Source organism: Cenococcum geophilum (genome assembly GCF_001692895.1).
Source record: "Cenococcum geophilum 1.58 unplaced genomic scaffold K441scaffold_86, whole genome shotgun sequence".
In the NCBI taxonomy this organism is placed as follows: domain Eukaryota; kingdom Fungi; phylum Ascomycota; class Dothideomycetes; order Gloniales; family Gloniaceae; genus Cenococcum; species Cenococcum geophilum.
In genome coordinates, this window is record NW_027137644.1 from 377,114 (window position 1) to 400,105 (window position 22,992).

A 22,992-nucleotide genomic window follows, 5' to 3' on the forward strand; every position below is an offset into this window, starting at 1 on the left:
CTATTAGTCTTCCTACCGCTAAGCTCTTTATATTTGTTAATAGATCGTTTATAAACAATAAAGATTTTAGCTCCTAGTTAGGATATAAGATTATTATCGCGAACGAATCTACTAGAGAAAACGACTTCACAATCCACGGTAACCTTATCTATTAGAGCTTAACTAAGAGCAAGCGCGTTACTTAAAGCGTTTTAGCGTTAGAGATATATAGAATAGTTAGCGGAGTTAACATAGCAATTATAATTAGAACTACCCTAAAGATAATTATAGATTAACTTAAACTTCCTATTATCCCTATAATTGTATATACTAACTTATACTCCCTCTATAAGTGTTTAGTTAAGCTTAATACTACAAAGGAGAAGCGCCTTATAATTGATATTATAGCACTTCATTAATCCTACAAACGTTAAAAACTCTTTAAGATTTAATGGATTAATGGCTAAGATAACCTAGTAGATATAATAACGAAGGCGAACCCAAATAAGGCACTAGAGACGTTTATTAATATAAATACTCTACATATACGAGTTAAAGGTTAGGTGAAAAGGAAGTCCCTAGAAATGTCTTAGTTACGTAAGGCCTTAAGATGTCTAGGAACTTTAACCGGCGGTTGAAGTTGTCTAATTGGTCAGATTCTGCAGACCCTGACTTAAACTAGCTAATTAGGATTTTCTATTCCCGGGATGGAAAATCGCTATTGGCTCGCTTATAGCTAGCGCCTTGGCGGCCCTGACGGCCCTAATATGATATCTACCTATGACTCCTTAGCAAGAAAGCACCGCGTGCTAAGAGGCAAATTTTGGGACAGCGAGACTTATACTATAATGGCAATAGTAAGCGAGGAGGGTTTATATTTGTTACGATAGTTAAGCAGTATTTGTATATAGATGGCAACCACAAAAGAAGAGTTGCTAGTGTTGGGAATAAGGCAAGTTGCCGCCACGTACGGCAAACTGCCGTCACGTAATGGCAAGTTGCTATCACGTGTCGCCGCGGTACTAGCGTGGCGAGGAGCCTTAAGTTCCTCGCCCTCCCTCATTCCAATCAAGAAGCTTTATTAACCAACATTACTGTAACCCTACTCGAGTAGTCGTTATTGGTGAGTCACCCTATGTGACTAACAACTTTAATAGAGGCATTAATAAATAGCGCTTAAAAGCAGTAGAGGGAAAGTAGAGGGTTAGATAAAAGCAGGGAGGACTTAAATATATTATAATAGATAGATCTTAATAGGTTTTAATTATTAGATTATAGATATAATGGATAGATAGTAGGTGGTTAAGATTAATGCGTTATTAGTGCGGATATTACTAATTATACACTTTAGTAAACCGCGTTATAGCTATTTTAAAATTAATATTAGGAATAGAAAGGTAGGGAGACTTCTTACATAGACTATTCGATTCGCCGGAGCTTAGTGTATAATTAATGGATTTTTTAAGCTGCCTAAATTTATTGTAAGAATAAGAAGTGAATATTCGTAATATTAGCTATGCGGATATCGCGACGTGCGTTATAAACGTCGGCCAAAGTGTCTTAGACCACACAGGGACAGATGGCCTAAACTGGTTTAGTGCCATCGGGCCGGATTTATCCGGCCTCCCTTGTGGTCTGAGCATGCTGAGATAATCGTAAACTCTGGTTTCGGGACGTCAGGTGATGCGCTGCAGTTGTCGAGATGCTGTTGTCATTTCCCCTGGCGCAAAGCCATTGGCGCTTTCAAGCAGCCTGAAAGTCCTCAGAAATCCGTGAACGTGACCTAGGGCTTGAAGGTCTCCTCGTAAGACATCTTCAGCCAACGGTACTCGCTCAGGAGCTGCAGCTTGTAAGCCGAACGTTCTCATCGGTGGAATAGAATCGAATGCCGGAGCACCTCTGAGAAATAGGGAGGCCAGGATTGAAGAAAATGTCGGCGAACACAAAGTAGACCAAAAGCATGCCCATGATATACGATGCTGTCAAGTATAATTAAATTTGGTCTAGTAAAAAGCTCGCTGCTTGCAGTTTATTACCAGGTCCCACATGCTCTTCTAAGTCTTAAAAGGCAGGTAAGGGACACCTGTAGTCCTGGTATAACCCTATCCATGTCGCCAACTAGATGACGCGCGATGGGAGGATTTTTTGACGCGACAGGAATCAATGCTAATGTGGTATATTTACGACACTCGGTAAATGGTGTGGTAGTTCCGTGTATTATCGCGAACATAGATTATAAACGCTGAATAGCTAACCTTGGGAAACCATGAAGCTTATAAAGTGGGGGGACTTCTGATGTGCACGTTACACGTGCAATATCGCAAATTCTGTCTTTTGAGAGTGCGCGAAAGAAAAAGGGCCTCAGGTAATATATTCGAAAAACTTTTAAGCTCTAGAGCAGGATATCAAGCATTCATATTTTGCTATAAACCCACTCTACTCAAATCAAGCAATACTGATTCGATTGCAGCACAGCCAAATCTACCAGGTCTCAGCCTCCTGAATTTTACTCACATGTCGACGCCATCGCAATGCAGGCTAATACACCAGAGTACCACCCTTTTAACCTCCCATGATGCTTCCACCGAAGAAAATAGTTAGGGTTTATCTTGAGACTAAGTATTCNCATGCCCCCATAGCTATCCCCTTAACGCTCTCCCATCCTTCTTCAAATAGACACCTCTTCTTCGCACCAAGGCCTACCTCATCCCCCCTTAGACCCAATCTCCTCACCACCCTGAAGGCACCAGTCCCTAGCCTCACACTCTGTCCCATAATGATACACTCACTAACACCCTCGACCCTATCTGTCTTCCCCTTGGCTGCAGCTTCGAACAAATGATCCGGTGTTTTCTCAAAACTGGCCAGTTGAAGAACGCTATCTCTCATCTTGGCCAGACCAAAGCGTGTAATACCAAGAACATCGCCCTTGAAAGTCATGACGTCGGCTAGAAGTTGCATATGACGAGGGTCGATGTCCATCTGTCCCATCACACTCCCAATCTCGCTAATGATGGTCGAACGAGCAGCTTCGATACCGAGCACACTCAAAACTTCCAGCACAGAGTTTGTTCGTGTTTTATAACCGGCAATACCAGGTGTTGTCATACAAGCTTTGAGGCCATATCCTTCAACCAAGAGCTGGACTTCATATTCGCCATTTTTATTGGGTGTGTCATCTTTCTTGATAATGGCGCGTTGGGCATCCGGGTAGCCTTTTACAACCGTATTGGGGAGGGAGCGCTGGAGGGCTTGAACGCGCACGAAGTAGTCGTCTTCGCTTTTGGCCTTCGAACTTGTAGACCTTTTTTTCGGATTTGATGCCGGGTCGGCGACAAAGAGGCGGATGTGATTGCCCGCGATCTTAATATACGAGCCGTCTTTGGCGAGCTTGAGACCCTTTGCATCCATAATTGCCGTGGAAACATCCCCCATCGTGATGTCAAGGTGCAAATTTTCGATTGTTGTAGGTTCAATGCGCATGTGGAGGTATGCACCGTCAGCGTACCACACGTCTTCAATGTAAGCTATGATGTCGCGAAGGTACGTTTTCTCGATGCGGGATTTGACAATGCGGGCAGCTTCTTCGCTGGTTTTGTTGGAGAGTTCACATGAGATGACGGGTGTGCTGATGATTTTAGAGGCGTTGATGATTTCTTTGATACGTGGAACACCTTGTGTGATACTCATGCCGGCAACGCCAGCGAAATGGAAGGTTTTGAGAGTCATTTGTGTGCCAGGCTCCCCAATCGATTGTGCGCCGATGGCTCCAACAGCATGACCAGGCTGTACTCTTGAACGATCGTACTTAGTGATACACAGGCGGATGAAGGTACTCAGAGCAGTAAGGGAAATTTTGGCGATGCCATCGGCGAGGTTATATTTCGTAGCTATCAGAAAGTCAGTCTTTGAGTTTCCTTCCAGTTATTAGGCCCCCATACTAAGAGACTTACAATCTTGAGTACGCTTTAGTTTCGCTTTAGTCGAGGGTTGAGGGATGGCAAGATGTGAGAGAGTTTTAGAGAGTTTGTCGGCTTTCTTGAAAATAAATTCCTGTACGGTGTCCAGGAAGTCACGAATGCTTTCCAATTGATCGATGCCGTAGTCACTTTCGTCATTGTAGTCGAGCTGTCTTTCGCCATCCAAGGACATACGTATGTACTTGTTTCTTTCGGTGTTCAGCTTTTCGGTGGCGATTTCCTTAACCTCGTTAGGCGATAGACTTGACTCTGAATTATCCCATGTAGATGTCTATGACATTGATTAGCCCTGTAGTTAGAAGAGATGACCTCCATACACTCACAATAGCATGAGTAAATGTTCGTTCAAAGTTAACAGGCTTGGCTTTCCCCTCCATATCCACTGGATCTAGATTGTCGTCCCCATATTGAAACTGCACGATCCCTGCCGAAGAGTTCCTGACAGTGTGATCATACTGAGCAGAGAGATCTTCCAAAGACTTCATCAGCCGTCTACTCATGTATCCAGTCTCAGCAGTCTTGACAGCCGTGTCAACTAGACCTTCACGGCCGCTCATGGCGTGGAAGATAAACTCAGTTGGAGTCAGCCCAGAATAGAAGCTGTTGCTAACGAAGCCTTTAGACGCTGGCTGACGAGCGGCTTTAGGGAAATGTGGCAGAGTTCTGTCTTGAAAGCCATCGGCTACACGCTTACCTCCAATCATTTGCTGACCTACAGATGCCACCATCTGTGAGACGTTGATATTGGAGCCTTTGGAGCCGCACTTAGCCATGATGAGAGGCGCGTTCCATTTACTCAGCTGCTCGAAACATATCGCACCAGCATCCTGACGGACGCTACTGAGAATACCGCCAATTCTGTTCTCCATGGTCTGCTCTTCGTCGCACCCAGGATCTCTGGCCAATTTGTCCTCGTTGAAGTCTCTAATTAGCTTGTCGCACTTTGCGTAAGCTTCTTCAACCAAAGCTTGCTTCTTGCGAACAAGATCAGTGCTAGGCATAACATCGCTGACGCCAATGGAAAATCCTTGGTTGGTTAGCCATCGAGCAGAGAGCTTGGCAAGACGGTTCATTCCTTGGACAGCGTGATCTGGGCCGAAATCTCGCATCATCACATAAAACACGGAGTCTTTCTTGCCGTCCCCTACGGTTGACTTATCCATTACTCCGCACATGACTTCAGAATTGCGAATAACAAGCCATGCATCATCTTCGCTCAAGTCTGGAGCCTGGCCCGGCACAGGCTTGAACTGCTTGCAGGCGGCGTCTAGATTAACGAGTACCTTGCTTTTCTTGTTCGGACGCATGAGCATGTTGAAAACCTGTTTCCCAGTCCAAAGCCTTTGAGGCTTAAGAATGACTGGATCGGGAAGTTCAATCGGCATGCGCTCTCCGGTATCTGGGTCAATAATGCTGTCGTCATTAAACATATATCCGCAGATGTGAGCAAAGGTTTTCCGATCATAAAAATTGTTCTTGCTGCTAAGTAGGTAAGCCGCAGTAATGAAATCTTGGATAGCAGCAATAATCGGGGTTCCATTTTTCGGGGTTGCTAGGTTATGCTTCACGCCCATCAGCTCAATGGCTTCTGTACGGGCTTCCTCAGTCTGAGGCACGTGAAGATTCATCTCGTCTCCGTCAAAATCGGCGTTGTAAGGATTACAGACACACTCATTCAGTCGGAACGTTCTCCAGGGGCGAATTTTTGCTTTGTGGCTGAGAATACTGAGCTTGTGGAGCGACGGTTGACGGTTGAACAGCACAATATCTCCATCTTCGAGATGCCTCTCAACAATATCTCCAATCTGAAGTTGGTCTGCGACGTTATCCAGTTTACCAAGTTTGGAAAGCACAGCCAGCGAAATCCTTCGCCCTTCACCCTTGAGGATATAGTTCGCTCCTGGATGTTTGGTGTTTCCCTTCTTGACACATGCTTTAAGTTTTCCAATGTTGTATCTGGAGACTTTCTCAGGATATGTCAAGTTCGTAGCCACTCTTTGAGGAACGGCTACTTCGTCGATACCCAGATTTGGGTCGGGACCAATGACCGTACGCCCGGAAAAGTCGACACGTTTTCCTGAAAGATTCTGGCGGAATCTTCCTCCTTTTCCTTTGAGCCGCTGGCAGAACCCTCGCATGGATTTTCCAAATCCTGGTTGCTGAAGCCCAGGTACGTCGCTGTTAATATACATGGCGATTTGTAATTGCAAGAAATCCCATTGCTCCATGATAGTTTGCACCGGCTGGCCCCTCTCAAGACCTGCTCGAATGATCGAGCTGACTTGGATAATATCTCCTAGCTTATTCGTCAGGTCGTCCTCGGTATTTCCTGATTCCTGGGCAACTGATGGCCGAATGCTCACGGGTGGCACTGGGACATATTGCCAAATGAACATCTCAGGTCGTCCATCTTCAGGGTTCATTCCCAAAAGCTCGCAGTCTGTCGCAGAGATGCGCCGAAACAAATTCCATACTCTCAGCGGGTTCATGTCATCCACGGCCTTCTTCATATGCTTTTCTAACTCCGGGTTCCCTTGTTTTGCGGTGTCAAAGGATTTATCAAATTCCACTTTGCACGGCGGAGTGACTTTCCTCTTCGCAGTTGAACGATTAAAGGAGTCGTACTTCAGATGCACAATCTTCAGAGGATGCCCGTTGACTTTCCGAACGGCGCCATTGACTGCTCCACAGTAGGGGCAGGTTTTGCGCTTCCGGCACTCCTCCGAAACTTTCTTCCCAATCTGTGTTTTCTGCAAATTATCCAAACCAGGTCGTCGCAAGCTTCGTAGGAAGGAACGGCGTTGGTTCTCTTCAAGGAGTATCCGTGAGCAACCCTAAGCAGTTAGACGCATTCCAGGCCACGTATCCATATTGGCTCATACCTTGCAGATATTATGCAGTACGTCGATTATATTCCTCAAGTATCCGACGTGGAAGGCGGGGAGCGCAAGGCGAACGTGGCCAAAGTGGCCGTTGCAGCTCTTAAGGTCGTCGCCGCAGGTATCGCAGGTGACGGCTTTGTTGGAGGTACCCATGCGCTTGTCCATAGGGCCATTTCGAGTAAGGCCCCTAGTCTGACCTGTTCCACCCAGCTCGTAGACATTGCGGTCGGAAACTTCAAGGACTGCCTGGTTGACGATTTCATGATTTGACCTTGCTCAAGTTAGACAAAGCGGCAGTGAAGAGGGGTAGGCGGCTGACAGGATGCCGAATTGGAGCTCCTTGATGCGCTTTGGTACCCAATCGACCACCTGCTCTTTCACGTCGCCTCCATTCATGGTGAATTGGTGCTATCGGGGTTGAAGCATAGGGAAGGACGCTGGGGGTGAGTGGAGGTGAGTCGTAGGGAGGCGCGGAAAATCGTGTAGAATTTTTGGCGTTGCTATGAAAAGGCCCGGGGTAGGCTCAGAGCTGCAGGGACTGTTGGAGAACGAGTGGGAGTCATACAGGTGGTGAGCTTCAACAACCTTCACTGGCAGAAAAATGTCGGCGGTGGGGCACTATTGGAGGTGCCCGCAAAGCAATCACGTGCCGGAGCTAGGGCGGCGATACGACGGAGGGATTGGTTATCGCAAAGCTACCTGTTGTAGGCAGCGACAAACCCCACCTGCCTGGTCCTCAACGCCCTCGTCGCCCTACCACTCTGCCTGCTCATTCTGCTGCAACAGCGCTGCTCCTCCCTTCACTGCTACCCTCTTATACTTTCAGCCTCCCTGTCTGCATTTCTCTCCCTCCCTCCCTCTTCCTTTCTTGTTCATCGCCAGCATACCCGCTCTGTTCAAGCCTCTCAGCTCACCTTTGGTCACGGCTCGCCTTCTCGACTTGCCAGCTGGCTGATCGGCCCGTCTTCACTCCCAGGCTAGGTCATTCAAAGCTACACCGCACCCCTCAGTCAGCCTTGGCCTGGTTTCACATTCGTCCGTGGACAACGCAGCTACGTTGTGGCCTTAGTATACCATCTAGGCTTCGCTCTGGGAGCCGTCATCTACACCATCTACACCATCGACCTCATTAACCCCATCTATCCCCATCAACTTCACCCCCACCTCATTTACAATGTCACCCTCCGATTGTGAGTCTCAAAGCGCTTCAGCTGCCGACATGTCCTCTCTGACTCGAGAATCAGCCCTTGAGGTGACTCTCCGATCCATCGACAGCCTCGACGAGTTCCCAGAACGCAAGATCCTCCTCACACCCAACTCCAAAATCTCCATAGGACGTGCATCCAAGAACGCTTACAAGAACTTGCGTTCATCTCCAAGCAATGCTTTCATCGATAGCCCAGTCGTCTCCCGAGACCACGCCATCATATCGGCTAACTCGAGCTGCGGAGTGCGTGATCCGACACCTTCACATGTTCTTCATCCCACTAATTTGTTCCACCAGATTCCGACAGTATACATTAGGGATAGCGGATCCATGCACGGCACCTTAGTTAACAAGGTCCGGCTCGAGAAGAGTAAAGATCATCAGCTGAAGAATGGAGACATACTGCAATTTGGCACTGATGTCCATCGAGATAATGGTGAGCTTAGCCGTTCATGCCCTTTCAACCATTAAGCATCATCGCATATTTGTCTAAGTTAAGTCTGTTTGGCTTGGAATGCTAAGGCTAATATCTTCCAATTCGCAGAGACTTTCATCGCCCAGAAGTTCCGTTTCGAATCTAGACCTACCGCTTCCTCTGTGACAGAGGAAACCACTGTTTCGAGAACATACTCCGTCCCCGAAGCCGATACTTCAGATGAGGAGGAAGAAAGCGAGGATGACAGCAGCATTGCCGAGGTCTCCGACCACGAGTCTCTCTCATCGCTCCCCGAAAAGCCGTCATCCTCGAGCGAAGGACTGAAAGGTCCTTCCTCTCCCACTGAAGGGTTCTCTACCATAACGGCCTGCGGCTTTACCAATGTGTCAGACATTAACCGTCTCGGAAGCCAATCTAATCCTGTGAACATTGCGGACGACAATGAAGTTGCCACGCAAACTAAGATTATCTTCATCGACATTGAAGATGAGGAGAAGCCTGCCCCGGAGTCTCAAAGCGATTTAATGCTAAAGAATAAGAGTGAAATTAGCAATATTTCCACAGAGGGACCCAACGGTGATAAGCCTACTATGACTACCGCCGAAGACAAAGCAAAAGAAAGCAAGGATGTTGCTGAGGTAAATGATAATCTTTCTGACTATCATGAAGACGATGAGTCAGACGCGGGATGTGACCATGATTCAGAACGTATGGCCTCTGCTAGTCCAAGGTCATACCGATTTCAGTCTTACATGGACAATCTCGAGGACGAATCTGATTATGAGGAGCATCGCTCTATGGCTTCCGATCTCTCCAATGGGGACATGCCTGGCTCAGTCGATGGTAAATGGGACTATGACTCAGAAGCATCAGAAATGGAGGCTGAAATCGAAAAAGAGAGAACATCGCACGTGGCGCCTTTTGAAAATTTGGACGAAACGAACCGAGAGAATGGCGGCGTGGATGAGAATTCTCTTAATAATTCCTCTGAATTGGGTGCCGAGTTCGATATTGCCAGTTTGGCGTCTGATGAACTTGAAGACTGTGCTTCTGAGAGCTCCGATGATGAAGCAGATGCCGCGTGTCGCCTCAAGATGATCGAGATGTTGAACGACGTACGCCAAAAGACAGGTTGTGCAGGCTCCGTTTCTACTGCTGCAAAGCCTCCGCCAAGCCTCTTATCTGCTCCAAATTCCTCGCTAGCGCCCGTCGATAATATCACCAAAAACACAACGGAATCCTCAGCTCTAAATGTCCCTCCTAGCTTCCCTCAGATTGGCCACGCTAATCGTTCCTCGGCTGTTTCGATGTCGCTACGCAATATCATGTTGAGCGAGAAGGATCAGGCAACCGATACCTGCATCCTGTCAAAAGAGCCTGCTAACAAGGCAAGTAATGGAAGTCCGATGAACCGTTCGGCGCCCGCAAATTCATGGAGTCCGCCTAAGAATCTGGATATGAAGCATGTCGATTTAGGACATATAGAGTTCTTCGGCGATATGTTTGAACAGCCTTTCCCAGGAACATGTCGTCCTGCTGCTCCGAAACCATTGCCGTGGAATGGCGACAGTATTCGGGACAATAATGATCTGAACTGTCTTCCCTATTCCTTTTCAAGAGACGGATCTTTCCTGGGATGGAATGAAGCACCAAATACGTCTCCGGCACGTTTTAACTATCCACCGTTACCATACAGTGACTACACTATCAACCCACAGCCTGGAGATAGGCCTGCGGCAGATAGCTCCACGTCGTTCAGCAGACCTACCTATGACCCCAATTACTCATCGAGATCAGCCAAGCCGTTCAACCCTTATCTGAGCTCGTCACTCCCGCATAATGCCCCAGCGTACCCTCGCTCAGACACTGTCCCAACTTCATCTGGCACACCAGTTGGGTTCCAGAAGTGGACTGCGGATCGAAAGTCAAGTGATCTTGTTTCTCAGTATCAACCCGTCAAGTCGCCGTCATCGGAACCTGTCGTGAAAGCCTCAACACCTGGGCCTCAATCTTTGGTTGAAACGCCAAAGCCAAAGACCGGAATGTCAATTCCAGAGATCGTAGAGGATAATTCACTGCAATCTACCACACCACAGACCAGTCATAAAAGGAAGGCAGATGCTATGGAGCATGAGGATGAAGAGGCGCTCCCTGTAGAAATTCCATCTACACTACAGCAGGAAATGCCAATTGATTTACCGAGTGAGGGCTCAGAGGCAGTAACTGTCGCTCGGCCAGTTGCATTGGAACCGCCCAGAAAGAAAATGAGATTTCAATTTGCTGCTACAGCCATGGCCGGCGCCGTTGTTGGTGGTTTTACCATGCTAGCGACCTTGATCTCTCTGCCCGACACCTTCTTCCAGTAGTCTTTTACTTTGTCCGGTTACCCTAGGGACTAAAGTCCAACCAGATCGCTGGCGGGCCGGGTTTGAAATTATCCTCTCCCAGGCGTTACTGTGTAGCCTTGTCATTATCTTACACTGTTCCATGACCTGCCGGACTGCAAAGTACTATACTCAGGCATGCTTAAGAACACAACGACCATACGTGGCGCTTTCCTATTAATTGGCGTTGAAAGGATGGTGGGGTTAGTCGTTATCTTTGGCTACTTGTGGGGTTTGCAGTGGTGTTGCCAGGATCGGTAGGTTACTAATACATTTACCAATTCCAAGGCTCTACAATTGTACTTTCAATTAGCCTCGGATGGTTATGTTGTTGTGCATTCTTTGTTCCATTTTTTTAGGTCTCGGCAAAGCTTTGACGTTGCTGTTTTCTTTTCACGTGGGCTTCTACTGCGTTACATGGACTGCATTTGTCACTTAAATAATGAGACGAGCTTCAATTGACGTTATCCTCCGCTGCTTGTTTCATCTAATCTAAAGCAAGCTACTGATTTAGATCCATGGTAAGCGGCAGAAGCGATGGCGCGTACTACTAGGCTAAATACTAAAGACAGTAAATGTGGTATTCGAATACTAATAATAACTGTTGCTTTTTATTCAAACCATTCCAAGAAGATTTGAGGTCATTAGTGAGATTTCGAGATATTTTTAACAGTTCAAATAGCATGTAGTCGTTGCGGGTTTTCTTCATCTAGCCTTTTGTTCAGTGTCATCTCCGCTTTCCCCGCAGATATTCTCCGTCCGTTAAGGGCCATGATGGGAGGTTTCGATTGGATTTATTTGATTGTGTTATGTATCATCTATATCGTGCTCTTTGTTTTCGATTTTCTCTATTCAATCTTCCTATGACTAGCCTTCTTCGATCCAGCAAGGCCATTGACTCTCAAGCGGTAGTAATTTTGTAGATTGTATACAGGCCTATCTTGGATCGTCCAGAACTGTCGCGTTTTATATATAACAACTAATCGGCTACGATGATCATCGTGTTCATATTAATCACACAGTCAACCCTGCTCAATTACACGGATCAGCCGGTCCGGCCTCAACCGTGGAAGTCCCCTTTTTACTCCAGAGGGCAGCTGGCGCCTTACACCGGACAAGCAGGACGAACCAAGGTCGATAAACCAAGGTCGATGAAACAGGATCTGAGGTTCACTGTTGGTCGTCTGACTCCTAAGCATCAGCTCTGGCCACTTTTGGAACGGTCCGGATGTTAAACTACAAAGGGCATGACTAAGGGGGTCCAGCTTAGATCCAGCGGCAAAGCTATAATGGGACGCACATCCTGGCAGCCACGTCATGCGATTATGCTAGACCCATCCAAGGCGTCCGCCGTTTAGATCAGCGAGGCAAAGGTTGAGGACGCCAAGAAATGGGGGAGGGCAGGCTCATCCAGCGCAACTAACGCATGTGGGACGCTGTAACTATGCTATAGAACTTACAGGCGCAGCACGGTTAGCTTGGATCCACCCTAACATATCAAGTGCAGAGACAGCGGCGATTATGCCCCTTTCCAGGAATGTGCTGGCTGCTCCATTGGATCAACGGGGAAGGTATTGTGGGAGGTCTTAGACACCCAAGTCAAGTGCTTCACCCATCGCCTTCCAGTGCTGCAGGCACCAGTATCACAATATAGGAAGCGGGCGCCAATATTCATGCATTGTAACGCCTTGGCCCAAGACTATGCGCTCTACACCACCCTCGCCATAATTGCAGTTAGCGGCAAAGTGCGAAAAGCATGAAATTTGCGGCAAGGATGCAGCTTCACCAGCTAAGAGCTGGGCTATGCGGGAAGTACGAGCATATATAAACCCACTCTTCTTGCTCAGGATTCTCCATTCATCTACATTTCCCGCCTCGCCCTCCTCTCCAAAACAATCCTTGCTGCTTGTGCGCGAATCTACATCAAACTTCAGACTCCAAAATGCAATTCAATCCCTTTCACCCGCCCACTCAGCCAACCGCTCCCGTTTCTGAAACAAGGCTTGCAACCTACCTACAAGGACAAGATGAGAACTAATTGCAGTATGAATCTCGTGGAACCGCCGGGCTCTGACAAGAGGAGAGGTGCCATTCTCTCGGGGCAGCAGATTGCTCGAGGCGGCGCAGCCGGAGCTCAGGGTAAGTGGGAGCATAGTTGCCGTATTTGACTGTATCTAATAGAAACTCAGAAATCTCCGGTGCTACAAGACAAAAGGCGAAGCCGAGAAAGGCTTTGAGAAAGGCGAACCTAAGCGTCAAGAATGTAACCACCACGCATGTTCATACTACAGGCACAGAGGGCAATCTTGCTAGCCCCCATGGCGTAAAACCAGGCGATAGTCCAGGTAGGCATATTGGATCTTTTCTAATTTACACTCGCAACTTTCGCTTATAGCAATTCAGGTGAACTGATTATACTAGACGACGATCAGCCGCATGCCGCTACGTCCGACCCTGGAGGCAGAGGTTTCAACACTAACCGCACAGGGATCAGCAACGGGGATTGTACTCTGCGCAAGAACTCCATGGAAGCCCGCCCATGGGAATTGAAGGAAAACATTGTCGGTTTAAGCAGCTCAAGGCCAGGCAATAGCCAACAGTGCTTTTATCAGTATTCAATATCAGTATGAGGCCGTATTGATATTGATATTGAATAGTAATTCAATACTGAAAAGATATTGAATATTGAATATAGTACAGTCTTAGCATAGCGTTTTAATTGAAAGAACGTTCCACGCCCTTGGGCTCTGGTAGAGCTTCAAAATAGCTACTCTCTCGCGACTGCTCTCTCACCACTATCGTCACCTTTGTAATCCTTGGCGTGGTGTAGCAGATGTTGGCTGCTCTCTAGATTCTGCCAAGAGCTCAGAAGCCTCTCGTACTACATTGGTTGCCATAAGCCTCCATTAAAAAAAGCCAGCAGTAGCCCGGGACAGTTCCTCCTTCAAGCCCTCAGCATACCAGCTGCCTCGATGATACTGTCATGGGCCCCGTAAGGTCCGCTTCGCCACATAACAGTTCCCTTCAGGATATTCCCAGGAACCAGCCCATGACACTAAGGAGAATTCCAATGAACTTTCCCACGGAATCTCACGGAGGTGGCTAGTGATAATGAGGATGTTTATGCCAAATACCCTCCCAATTAAGGGGAAGGTGATGATTCCACGGCTAGACGAGAAGATTAACAGCAACGGGAGCCCTCCCCTCCTCCCCAACTTGTTGCGGCTACTAGTACATGTTAAGCTGCCTAGAAATGATTTGTGTATATAGAACTATAGCGCCATAGCCCAGGGGCTGCATGCGCAGTATTGTACGTAGTATAATACAATGGATAAAAAAAAAAAAAAAAAAATAGTCCTATACTAAGCGCCCCGTTGTCTCTGTCAGGGGTTCTACGAATAGAAGTGCTACTAGAAAGCTGTCTCCTCGAAGAACTGGTCAAAGTAAGTCTACGCATGTCTTTAATTGCCTGCCAAACATATCTAATAGATATTCTCATAGAGGATACCGGCCCCAGAGGGGCTCTAGAAAGGAAGTCAAAAAACGACTTGGGCTTTGTAAGCCGGTTGTCAGAACAGCAACAGAATCAGTACGTCCCACTCGACGATATGGCTCCACTACCTAGCGCCGATGCTCAACTTCAAGCAATGTTGCGGCTCAAAAAACGCTTTGAGTCTTTCGCGCGCCATTCTACGCATTCCAGCGACGCTCGCCCTGCCAAGCAGTCCCGCCGCCCAGATAAAGAGTACTCGCAGTCGGCTTTCCTAGTGACCGCTCATGGCGGTATTCCACCACCCGCCGTGAATCCAGAAGATAGTCGGTATATCGTCGAACGCTTGCTCGAGAGCCGCCTTGGAGGGCGCAATCGGCGGACAGTTATGCAATTTCTGGTCAAATGGGAAGGATACAGGGAGGAGCACAACAGCTGGGTGGATGAGAATAATGTACGGAGGACGGAGCAAAAAGATATTTCCCCTTCCTTTCTGGGACTAGCAGTTTTCTCCCCATAAGGTGCCCATAAGGTTGCCGAGGTTTTAGGCCTCTTCGGGGGGCTTTTGGCGGGTCTAGGGGCATAGACCGCCTGAAATCTCGTTACTCAGGCGACAGAGCCCCCATAACTTTGCGACCTTATGGGTGGTAGCCACTAGTCCCAAGAAAGAGGTGGAAATATCTTTTTGCTCCGTCCTCCGTACACCAGGACTCATTCAAGTCTACGCGCCTCAGCCGTTTCAACTTGAGATTGTTCTGGCTGACAGCCGGACGCCTGAACGCATGTGTACTGGAGGATGAGCTAATCAGGGTATGTTTGTTTGTCTTTGAACAAAATGTTACTGTAGCTTGCATGGCTAGCAGTGGAATAACCTAGATGCATTGACTGTACTGAAACAATGTATTCACGCTAACTTGCTTGTGTAACAACAAGGGGTGGTTGTAGGAAGTAGGCGTATGGAACTTAGATGCATTGCGAAAACCGGATCAGCTTTGGCGCAGAAATACTGAGTGTGAATCTGTAGTTAGACTTGTAGGGATCAATGCATCCCCCAAACGGCGAATGTGAAATAGTAGGTGTGAATTCCAAGTAGTCACGTGCTTGAATGAAATAGTCTGTGCTAAACCTCAGTCGGAACGTCTGCTCCTCCACTTCATCACATATCCCACATAGTACGAAGGGTATCATAGTGGCATCATTCATTCGGACCTTGTAGTCTTCAGTCCTCCACCCAGCCTTTTCTTCCCTGTGGTTCGAACCTTTCAAGTGAAAGCTGATAGAATTTCCCTTCTAAATTAGATTAGAAATGCCGAATCCATCGAGAGTGAAAAACACTCTAATTAGAAAGCGCCCACCCAGACGCCTTCGCACTCTTCGGATTACCATTCAACTCTCGTCCTGAAATATCGACTTTCCCAGAGCCCCTCTAAGCGCTAGATTGGAATCGGCGAAGATTGGATCAGAGGCTTGGCTCATGGGACAAATTTGTTCTGCTGTGTTCTAAACTAAAGGATGAGGGCTCGAAGGACAAGCTACGCCGTGAATAAGCACGCACTACATTTTTCGTCAGACGCCAGCCGTAGGCGCCGCGACCGTTTCATGTTTGAAGCAACATGGATTGTGTTATCAGGTAGAGAACGTGACGTGATCTTCCTCCTGAGGCCTCGAAACCCGTGTTCAGGACGAATGCGATGCCGAAGGCCTCATAGGCGACCCAGGAAGTTCCTGCGGGGCAAGCTCACTCGTGCCGTGGACTGCATGCAATTCGTGAGCTTGGTCCTTGTTAGGACCCGACAGCTCCTGTGCTACGCTCTCTGCGTTCAACTCCTGGGCTAGTTCCCCCGAAGGAAGCTCGGAGACAACTTCACCTGTGTCATCTTTCTCGTCTGGTGTGCTCGTCGTCGTTCGTCGATGTCTTCGCAAGAGGAGCATGACAAACAGTCCGATCGGGGCAAGACCACCAATTGCGGCCCCGATGCCGATTCCTGCCTTTACGCCTGTAGATAAGCCGGTGCCGTTACCGATGCTGGATGTTGAAGTTGCTGAGTTGGAGGCGCTAGGAGCGCTAGGAGTTGTCGAGGAGGTTGAGGAGGATGGCGTTGCAATGGAGTAATTGCATGAGAACATCCCTTTGATGATTCTAGACTGTCGTTCGTTCTGCAGCTCTTGGCATGTTGAATTAATGTTACTAGTTGAGTTAATGAGGAGAGCGCCGCGGACGTCTTCGATACCGCTCAGTGAAATGCTTGAGACAGGTCAGTTGGGACTCTGATGGAGAGGACAGGATTACCTACTTGGTGAAATTTCCTGAGATTTTGAGCGCTCCGGCAATTACCCTGATCGTATCGAAATCTAGGGTGTTAAGTGCAGCGTTGTCGAATACTTGAAGGCTTCCGCCTACTTGCGTAAGTGCCGGTAAGGACAGATTCGTTAGGTCCGAATTGTTAGTGAAGCTCAAAGATCCTCCGATCGACTCAAGTTCTGGCAGCGCAAAATCAGTGAAGGCGTTGTCGGTGAGTCCGAGAGATCCGTTGACTGCTGCCAATTTCGGCATGTATACAGATTTGCAGTCGCTAGCAGTCAGATTGAACGTCCACAGAAGGGAGGGAAAAGTGAGGCTCAGGCCCGGATTATTCTGTTTAACGATAATAGAGGTCGTGAAGTTTTCGAGAAGAAGCTCAATGACCTGCAAGGATGGATTGTTGGCAACGTATACTGTGTCTGCAGTTTTAAATTGAGTGATCCCAAGTAACGAGCTTAGAGCAGTGTTTTGGATGCTAATCGTGGAGACTGCGCTAACACCGGCGTCGAAAGAAAGCACGGACAACGCGCCGAGCTCATCCCATAAAATGGCATCGGCTTGTGTCAATTTCGGAAAATTCAAAGTCGACAATCTTGGCAAGGTGTTTAATTTGAACCCCCCTTTGATGATCTCCAGTGAATCTGCCGATAGTGACTTGATCTGTGTAGCATTTGTTGCAACGATATCGCCATTCAAGGTTTGAACTCCATCCAAAGCTATGTCATCGGTCGTACTTGTAGCAATTGCAATGCTTCCTGTGAAAGTAGAGCAGCTTGCTAGTGATGATGCCTGCGTTTGACTATTAATCGTTGTAGTTCCGTCGATACTGCATTCTAAATATTGTCAGCACGTGAACCAGCCTGAAGCCTTACGGTGGGATGATTGTGCTTCTGCTTACGAGCAAGGACTTCAGCAGCATGAAGCTGAAGCAGGAGGCCTACTAGTCCAAATGTCCGCAAAACCATTGATAAATGTTAGCAGTGCTATGCGTAAAAGCTATCTCAGTTTTCAGACGATACTAGCAGGATTGTCTGTCAAGGAAATACGGAGTAAGATAGGCCTTTATGTCTTAGCTTGGAACTGCGCCTTGTGGCGCAGGGTAAAGATCCTCAGCAGCTAGGGGGTTATTGGCCCCCATGCTAAGGAGGCATTTCTACCCCAAGCCAATAGGAAACCATCCATTAGAAACCGCAAATATATGCAATAGAAATATGATGATTCTTTGCCCTGAAGCATAGAATAAGTACCACCTATGAAAGAGGCGCAGGCAGCCTTGTGCTGCAGGCTGGGCCGAACGTGCAGAGGATCTGTCGATCTGGAGAACTCGTGTGAAGATTAATCTATAAAGAAAAGAGACTATATATACATGAAATCGATGAGACATAGGCACCCCTGATCTAATCCTAATATAGTAGTGATCGGCACCAGGTCGACTGGTTTAGCTTCACACCTATTTCTTATCGATAAGTACTTCCGATCCATGTTGATGTCCGATCTGTCCTTCACCTCAGGCTAACAACCCGAACTCCGAATTAAATGAATGCACAATGCTTTTGAGGCTTGTGCCAATCAGAAAAGTGCTCTTCTGAGTATTGTAATTGCTCTGAGCTGTTTATGTCGCTGTCATTTGCTGCCTTGCATCGGGCTGCAAGGCTGGATTTATGGAGGCTGAGCTTCAGCCGCTCCCAGCCTCATGTTGTATTGTTAATCAGTTCAATCACAACCTCTCTTAGAAGATAGGTATACCGATCTCCATTTGCAGCTGTCATGACCACTGCTAACTTTCCTCCACCGACTGTCATGTTTTTTTCGTAGAGGAAAATCCAAACGCTCGAAGAGGTAGACCCGCGACTCGCCGGGAGCTCGCCCGTACCATAACCCAACTATTTCCACCTGAATGTCACACAGAATATAGCTGCGATAGAAGATGTTGAGGAAAAGATTTTGAGTAATGGAGACGTAGAGGCAAGGACAACGGAAAGAATCAGCAAAACTACTGCAGAATGGGAATTTAGCAAAGGCTTGGAGCTACTTCAAGCTGGATACGTTGCCGCGCCGATTGATTATATACGACTCACCGCTTAAGAAGGGTTACAAGAAGTGAAGTTGCCTTATGCCCTTGTTGGCCAATATGACTGGGACAGGCGGGAGGATAGCGTTGGATGGGCCAATTGGCTGAAGCGCGCAGTCGAGGCAGGCCACATTCCAATGACTGATGACTACAATATGGCAGAAAAGGCGATCAACTAATCCTAGACGACGCGCTAGGGAGTAAAATTAAAGTCCACTGCGCCCTCCTCATGCACGGGCTTAGAGAAAGTCATCTAAATGGAAGGGCTGTTGAAACGGAGAAGTCATTAGCGCTGCGGCGTTTCGAGATGGCTGAGAGTTCGGAGGGCAGCTTCTCTTGAGAAAGCCGCTTAATGTTATGCCGAAGGTGTAGGCTGTAAAAAGGATCTAAAGAAAGCAGCAAAGTTGTACGGTTTGATTATATTCATTTGGCACGAGCGATTGACTTGTTTAGAGCATCGGCAGCTAAAGACCGAATCCAGGGCCACGGCGCCGTGGGGTGGGGCAACGTGACTCCAGCGTTGCCATAGACATGTACCTCCGGGCCAAAAGGAAGGTATCAGACCAGCCACTTCCAGCTGTCAGACGATTACCGTCGAGGGAATCGTTGGTCTGTTCTCGCTGGGCCGTCTCTGCTTTCACTATTTACGTTCTCGCGCACAGCAGATACAATTGTGTACGTATATTCGTCTCTCTCTTCGGGGCCTAATCCTTCAAAGACAGAACAATTCTATCACAGACCCGAGTATCAGGGCGCTAGCAACTCAAGTCTGGTGTAATCATGCTAGGCTCGGCAATATCTTAGCCGACGTTGGCCAGTACGTAGGCTTGATTCCTTCAAGCACAATACCGGCCATGCCAGAACTACTAATGCGATCAATCCTGTGTTAGGCACTGAATTCTAGGGCACTATATAGTCGCATAAGGAGTCGCACGCGATAGATTTTCACCCGTTGAATAAAGAACTGATAATAACGTCCGGTGGCGCATTGAAGTTCATCTCATCGTTTGTGAAATAAACTAGCGACACTCTGAGAGTTCCACAAGGTTTTTCAATATATATGAGATGTAGTTAAGCCATATTTCAAAGGCCCCTTGCTCCTCTTCGTTCCTTCGTAATATTATAGCTTTAGGCTTCTAATCGTACATTCACCTAAAGCCAGAGGAGTTCTATAACTACTATAATACGGAGTTATATACGTATTTTGACGCCTATTAAACCTTTGATTCTACCCTATCTATGGTATAAATAGATAATGCTACCGAAGTAATGAGGTGTGAAGGATATGCTGCTATATCTATAATTATGTGTAAGCTGAAAAGCAAGCAGTTTAGACACGCGAGTACCGCGATCTGCTCCGTACGCTTCGAAATGATTCACGCTCCGACATCTATCGATCCTCTCTGCAAATGAGAGTGCATATGCCATGCCATAGTATGCCAATCCAGTCCTGCCTGAGAAACGCTAAAAAAAGCCAATCAGTTACTTGCCGCCGGCGCCGCAGCATCCTTCTTCGACGGCACCCTCAAAATCTTGATCTTCCCATTCGTCACAAAAACAACATAATTCTCCATCTCCACTCCCTCCTTAATCAAATCATGCGTCAGCATATACTCATAGTCCAGTTTCGTAGCCACCGTATCCCTGACCACCTTCCTAAGACTTCTAATGCCTAATTGCGGATCATAGCCCTTCGCAAGTGTCTTACAGACACTCGCATCTAGCCTTATTTTAAGCCGGATGTTACCGAGAAGTTGTTCCCGGTCGCCGAACGAGGTGTTGACGGGGCGATGCACTTCGGACGCGAGTTCGAGGAGGTATTTGTGTGTGCCGACGCAGGTTTCGCTCAAGGAGAAGGGGAGGAAAGGGATGAAGGAGGAGATGCGGCCTGTGAGTGGGGGCTATTCACACAGATCAGACCATTTGACTGCAAAAGAGAAGTGGGGGTTACTATGCCGACCTTAAAGCGGCTTTTGAACTCTTCTTTCATATTCTCGGTGAGGGTTTCTAGGTGCGTTTCTCGCGTTGTGGCGTCTTCCTCGTTGAAGATTTCTTCATTCTTTTTGCAGTACTCTTCGATTTGTTCGTCGAGGGCGTTGGTGGCAAGGATCCAGATCGTCCTTGAACAGTTAATTGTTCGTAGATCGCGTCGGTCCTGATATTCTCCTGTGTAGTGGTGAGCACGTTTCTATCCTATATTGGAAGCATGTTTCTGTACCTTTGTCGAATGGGATCAGAAGCGAATTCCAGATATCGGGTGACGCCTTCTCGAACTCGTCCAAAAAGGAAATGCATTTCTGCCCATCCTTTCTTGCTAAGAAGTTGTTTAGTGGTGAACCTTCTGCAGCCCCGACGTACGGCTTCCTCGATCCGAAAAACTCGTTTTCGCGGCTAACTATGGTGCAGTCGCTTACATGGAGCTCTAGTGAGAGCAGAGCACCAAGACGCCTCGCCAGCTCAGTCTTTCCGTGGCCGCTTGGACCTATGGACATTAGCTGAAGATCAATGGGATGTGTTCGAAAGGAACGAACCGGCGAACACTAGAACAAGCGGATCGCGTCGATGTCTCAACATGCCATGCAACAATTCCTTCATGAGCAATTGTGTAGCCGCCGACTGGCCAATCAAGAAGTACGGAATACCGAACAGATCTTCAGAATAGTTGCGGACCGCAACTTGTCTCTGCCGCTCTGTCGGTTTCTCCAGTTTAGAAGACTTTTCCAAGTGGTATCGCTGGGTAAGGTTCAATGTTTCAGCGACCATCGCCCGTGTATCGAGGGATTTGCACCACTGGATCTTTAAATCATCCAAATTGTCTAGGTCCTCGTCGCTTGGTCCACGCTCCGGCAGGTCCTGGCAGAATGGTGAGTAGAAGGCCTTCGGTATCACGGAAGCGTCGGCGCCGAGACTCAGGAGAGTTGCTACACTCGTTGTTGTGTCGTATTCAATCGTCTTACTATTTGCGATGGCGAATAACAAAAGCGGAAGCGGAGGGCTGCCGTAGACAGCGTTCACATTGCCACCATACTTGAAGAAGAGTCGGATGATCCATTCATTGTTGGTCGCGGCTGCATAGAACATTGCAGAAAACCCTTCGACAGGATCGTTGATATGTGCTTTGACACTATTTGCACTTGGATGGCTGTGGTGACTAAGATAGGCTAGGATTTGCTCATAAGGAGTGTCATGTTGCACTGCTCCTACGAGGTCCCTAATCGAAAATCCAGCGCTGCCATCAAGACCGCCGGGCTGGAAGGATGGCGGGGGAGGAATCCTTGGAAGCCAGAAATTCCATTTTGAACTATCAGGTGGTTCTGGGGTCTTTGGAGGCTCTGGTTCACGTTCCCACTCGGACTCTATGCCGCTGTCGTTCACTGGCTCGTGTTCTGAGTGTGGCGAAATTGAAGAGCTAACAGGAGATAACAATGGTGTCGAGCTACTACCACGTGGGGAATCCTCTTCCGAGTAGTTGCTGGGATAGACGCGTGCAAGTTTATCAGATCTTGCACCTTGCGGAAGATGGCTCCAAAGACGCGGGCGATGACTACAGAGAGGAAGGAAGGGAAAGGAAGGAAAAAGAAACGGACCGCTTTTACGGACGACTCGAATCCTTTCTCTCCGCTATCACAGCCTCCTCCTTTACAGCCTTCGTTACACCCTCATTCTCCAACCCTACACTCCCCTAAATCGCCGCTCCCGCCATGCCCAGCTGCATCTCCTCCACCAATACCTTCGCCTTCGCCTTTACCTTTGCCTCCGCCATCGACCCTAGCCACCCGCTTTAGAACGATATCCTCCCGTATAAGCTTATTCACCAATTACTGGCCCCATTAAAATCTCTCCCTAGTAAAACTCGCCGCCGCCGGCTTCTACCGTCTAATCTTAGGTAACGGGAAGGATACTGTAAGATGCGCCTTCTGTCGTATACAGTGGGAGGACTAGGATGATATAGACTACTCTATTGGGGAGCTAGTAGAGGATTATAAGGATAAATGCTTGTAGCCAGAAATTAGGGATAACTTCTATAACCATCTCCCACTACTCGCACCCTAAAGCACCGCAATACCAAATAAGACCCCTACGCCTACGCCTACGCCTACGCCTACTACACCTTATATACCTCAGATACCTTAGAAACCGCTTCTAAGCCGTATACCCCGGCCATCACTAAAACGTAAACCACTACCTTAATCGCCATAATCGCCTTACCTACCACCTCTACCCCCCCCTTCGCCGCAATCCCCTCTATAACCACGTATAT

At 47.8% G+C, this 22,992-nt stretch overlaps 5 protein-coding genes across 5 annotated transcripts; 2 read left to right on the forward strand and 3 right to left on the reverse strand.

Annotated features, from left to right (window-relative positions):
- Positions 1–2,337: 2,337 nt before the first annotated feature.
- Positions 2,338–7,421, reverse strand: K441DRAFT_648602 (beta and beta-prime subunits of DNA dependent RNA-polymerase). The gene is made up of 5 exons (XM_067646899.1): positions 7,161–7,421; positions 6,842–7,112; positions 4,283–6,793; positions 3,933–4,230; positions 2,338–3,869 (listed from the first exon to the last, which is right to left on the reverse strand). The coding sequence occupies exons 1-5, from the start codon at positions 7,235–7,237 to the stop codon at positions 2,584–2,586; spliced, it is 4,443 nt and encodes a 1,480-aa protein (XP_067496929.1). The 5' UTR covers positions 7,238–7,421; the 3' UTR covers positions 2,338–2,583.
- A 497-nt stretch (positions 7,422–7,918) lies between these two features.
- On the forward strand, positions 7,919–8,575 carry K441DRAFT_356905 (uncharacterized protein). The gene has a single exon (XM_067641351.1). The coding sequence runs from the start codon at positions 8,016–8,018 to the stop codon at positions 8,517–8,519; it is 504 nt and encodes a 167-aa protein (XP_067496930.1). The 5' UTR covers positions 7,919–8,015; the 3' UTR covers positions 8,520–8,575.
- Positions 8,576–15,798: 7,223 nt separating this feature from the next.
- K441DRAFT_356920 (uncharacterized protein) lies at positions 15,799–17,719 on the reverse strand. Its single transcript, XM_067641352.1, has 3 exons — positions 17,559–17,719; positions 16,653–17,493; positions 15,799–16,603 (listed from the first exon to the last, which is right to left on the reverse strand). The coding sequence occupies exons 1-3, from the start codon at positions 17,623–17,625 to the stop codon at positions 16,036–16,038; spliced, it is 1,476 nt and encodes a 491-aa protein (XP_067496931.1). The 5' UTR covers positions 17,626–17,719; the 3' UTR covers positions 15,799–16,035.
- A 1,365-nt stretch (positions 17,720–19,084) lies between these two features.
- Positions 19,085–19,243, forward strand: K441DRAFT_594215 (uncharacterized protein; the record flags this gene model as incomplete). Its single annotated transcript, XM_067644946.1, has 1 exon — positions 19,085–19,243. A coding segment is annotated over one exon (159 nt), but the record flags the coding sequence as incomplete, so codon positions are not given.
- A 695-nt stretch (positions 19,244–19,938) lies between these two features.
- On the reverse strand, positions 19,939–22,494 carry K441DRAFT_701300 (P-loop containing nucleoside triphosphate hydrolase protein; the record flags this gene model as incomplete). Its single annotated transcript, XM_067653326.1, has 5 exons — positions 19,939–20,632; positions 20,692–20,897; positions 20,950–21,213; positions 21,263–22,187; positions 22,480–22,494. 5 exons carry the CDS (start codon positions 22,492–22,494, stop codon positions 20,210–20,212), a joined length of 1,833 nt encoding a protein of 610 aa, XP_067496933.1. The 3' UTR covers positions 19,939–20,209.
- Positions 22,495–22,992: the final 498 nt, after the last annotated feature.

What these genes read in the sequence shown, in the direction of transcription:
- K441DRAFT_356905 (XM_067641351.1), top strand. Translation starts at nt 8,016, where the DNA reads ATGTCACCCTCCGATTGTGAGTCTCAAAGCGCTTCAGCTGCCGACATG.
- K441DRAFT_356920 (XM_067641352.1), bottom strand. Translation starts at nt 17,625, where the DNA reads ATGGTTTTGCGGACATTTGGACTAGTAGGCCTCCTGCTTCAGCTTCAT. An exon ending in TGCTGCTGAAGTCCTTGCTC is followed by an intron (nt 17,494 to 17,558) that starts GTAAGCAGAAGC and finishes GACAATATTTAG; the next exon opens with AATGCAGTATCGACGGAACT. An exon ending in ATCTCAGGAAATTTCACCAA is followed by an intron (nt 16,604 to 16,652) that starts GTAGGTAATCCT and finishes ACCTGTCTCAAG; the next exon opens with CATTTCACTGAGCGGTATCG.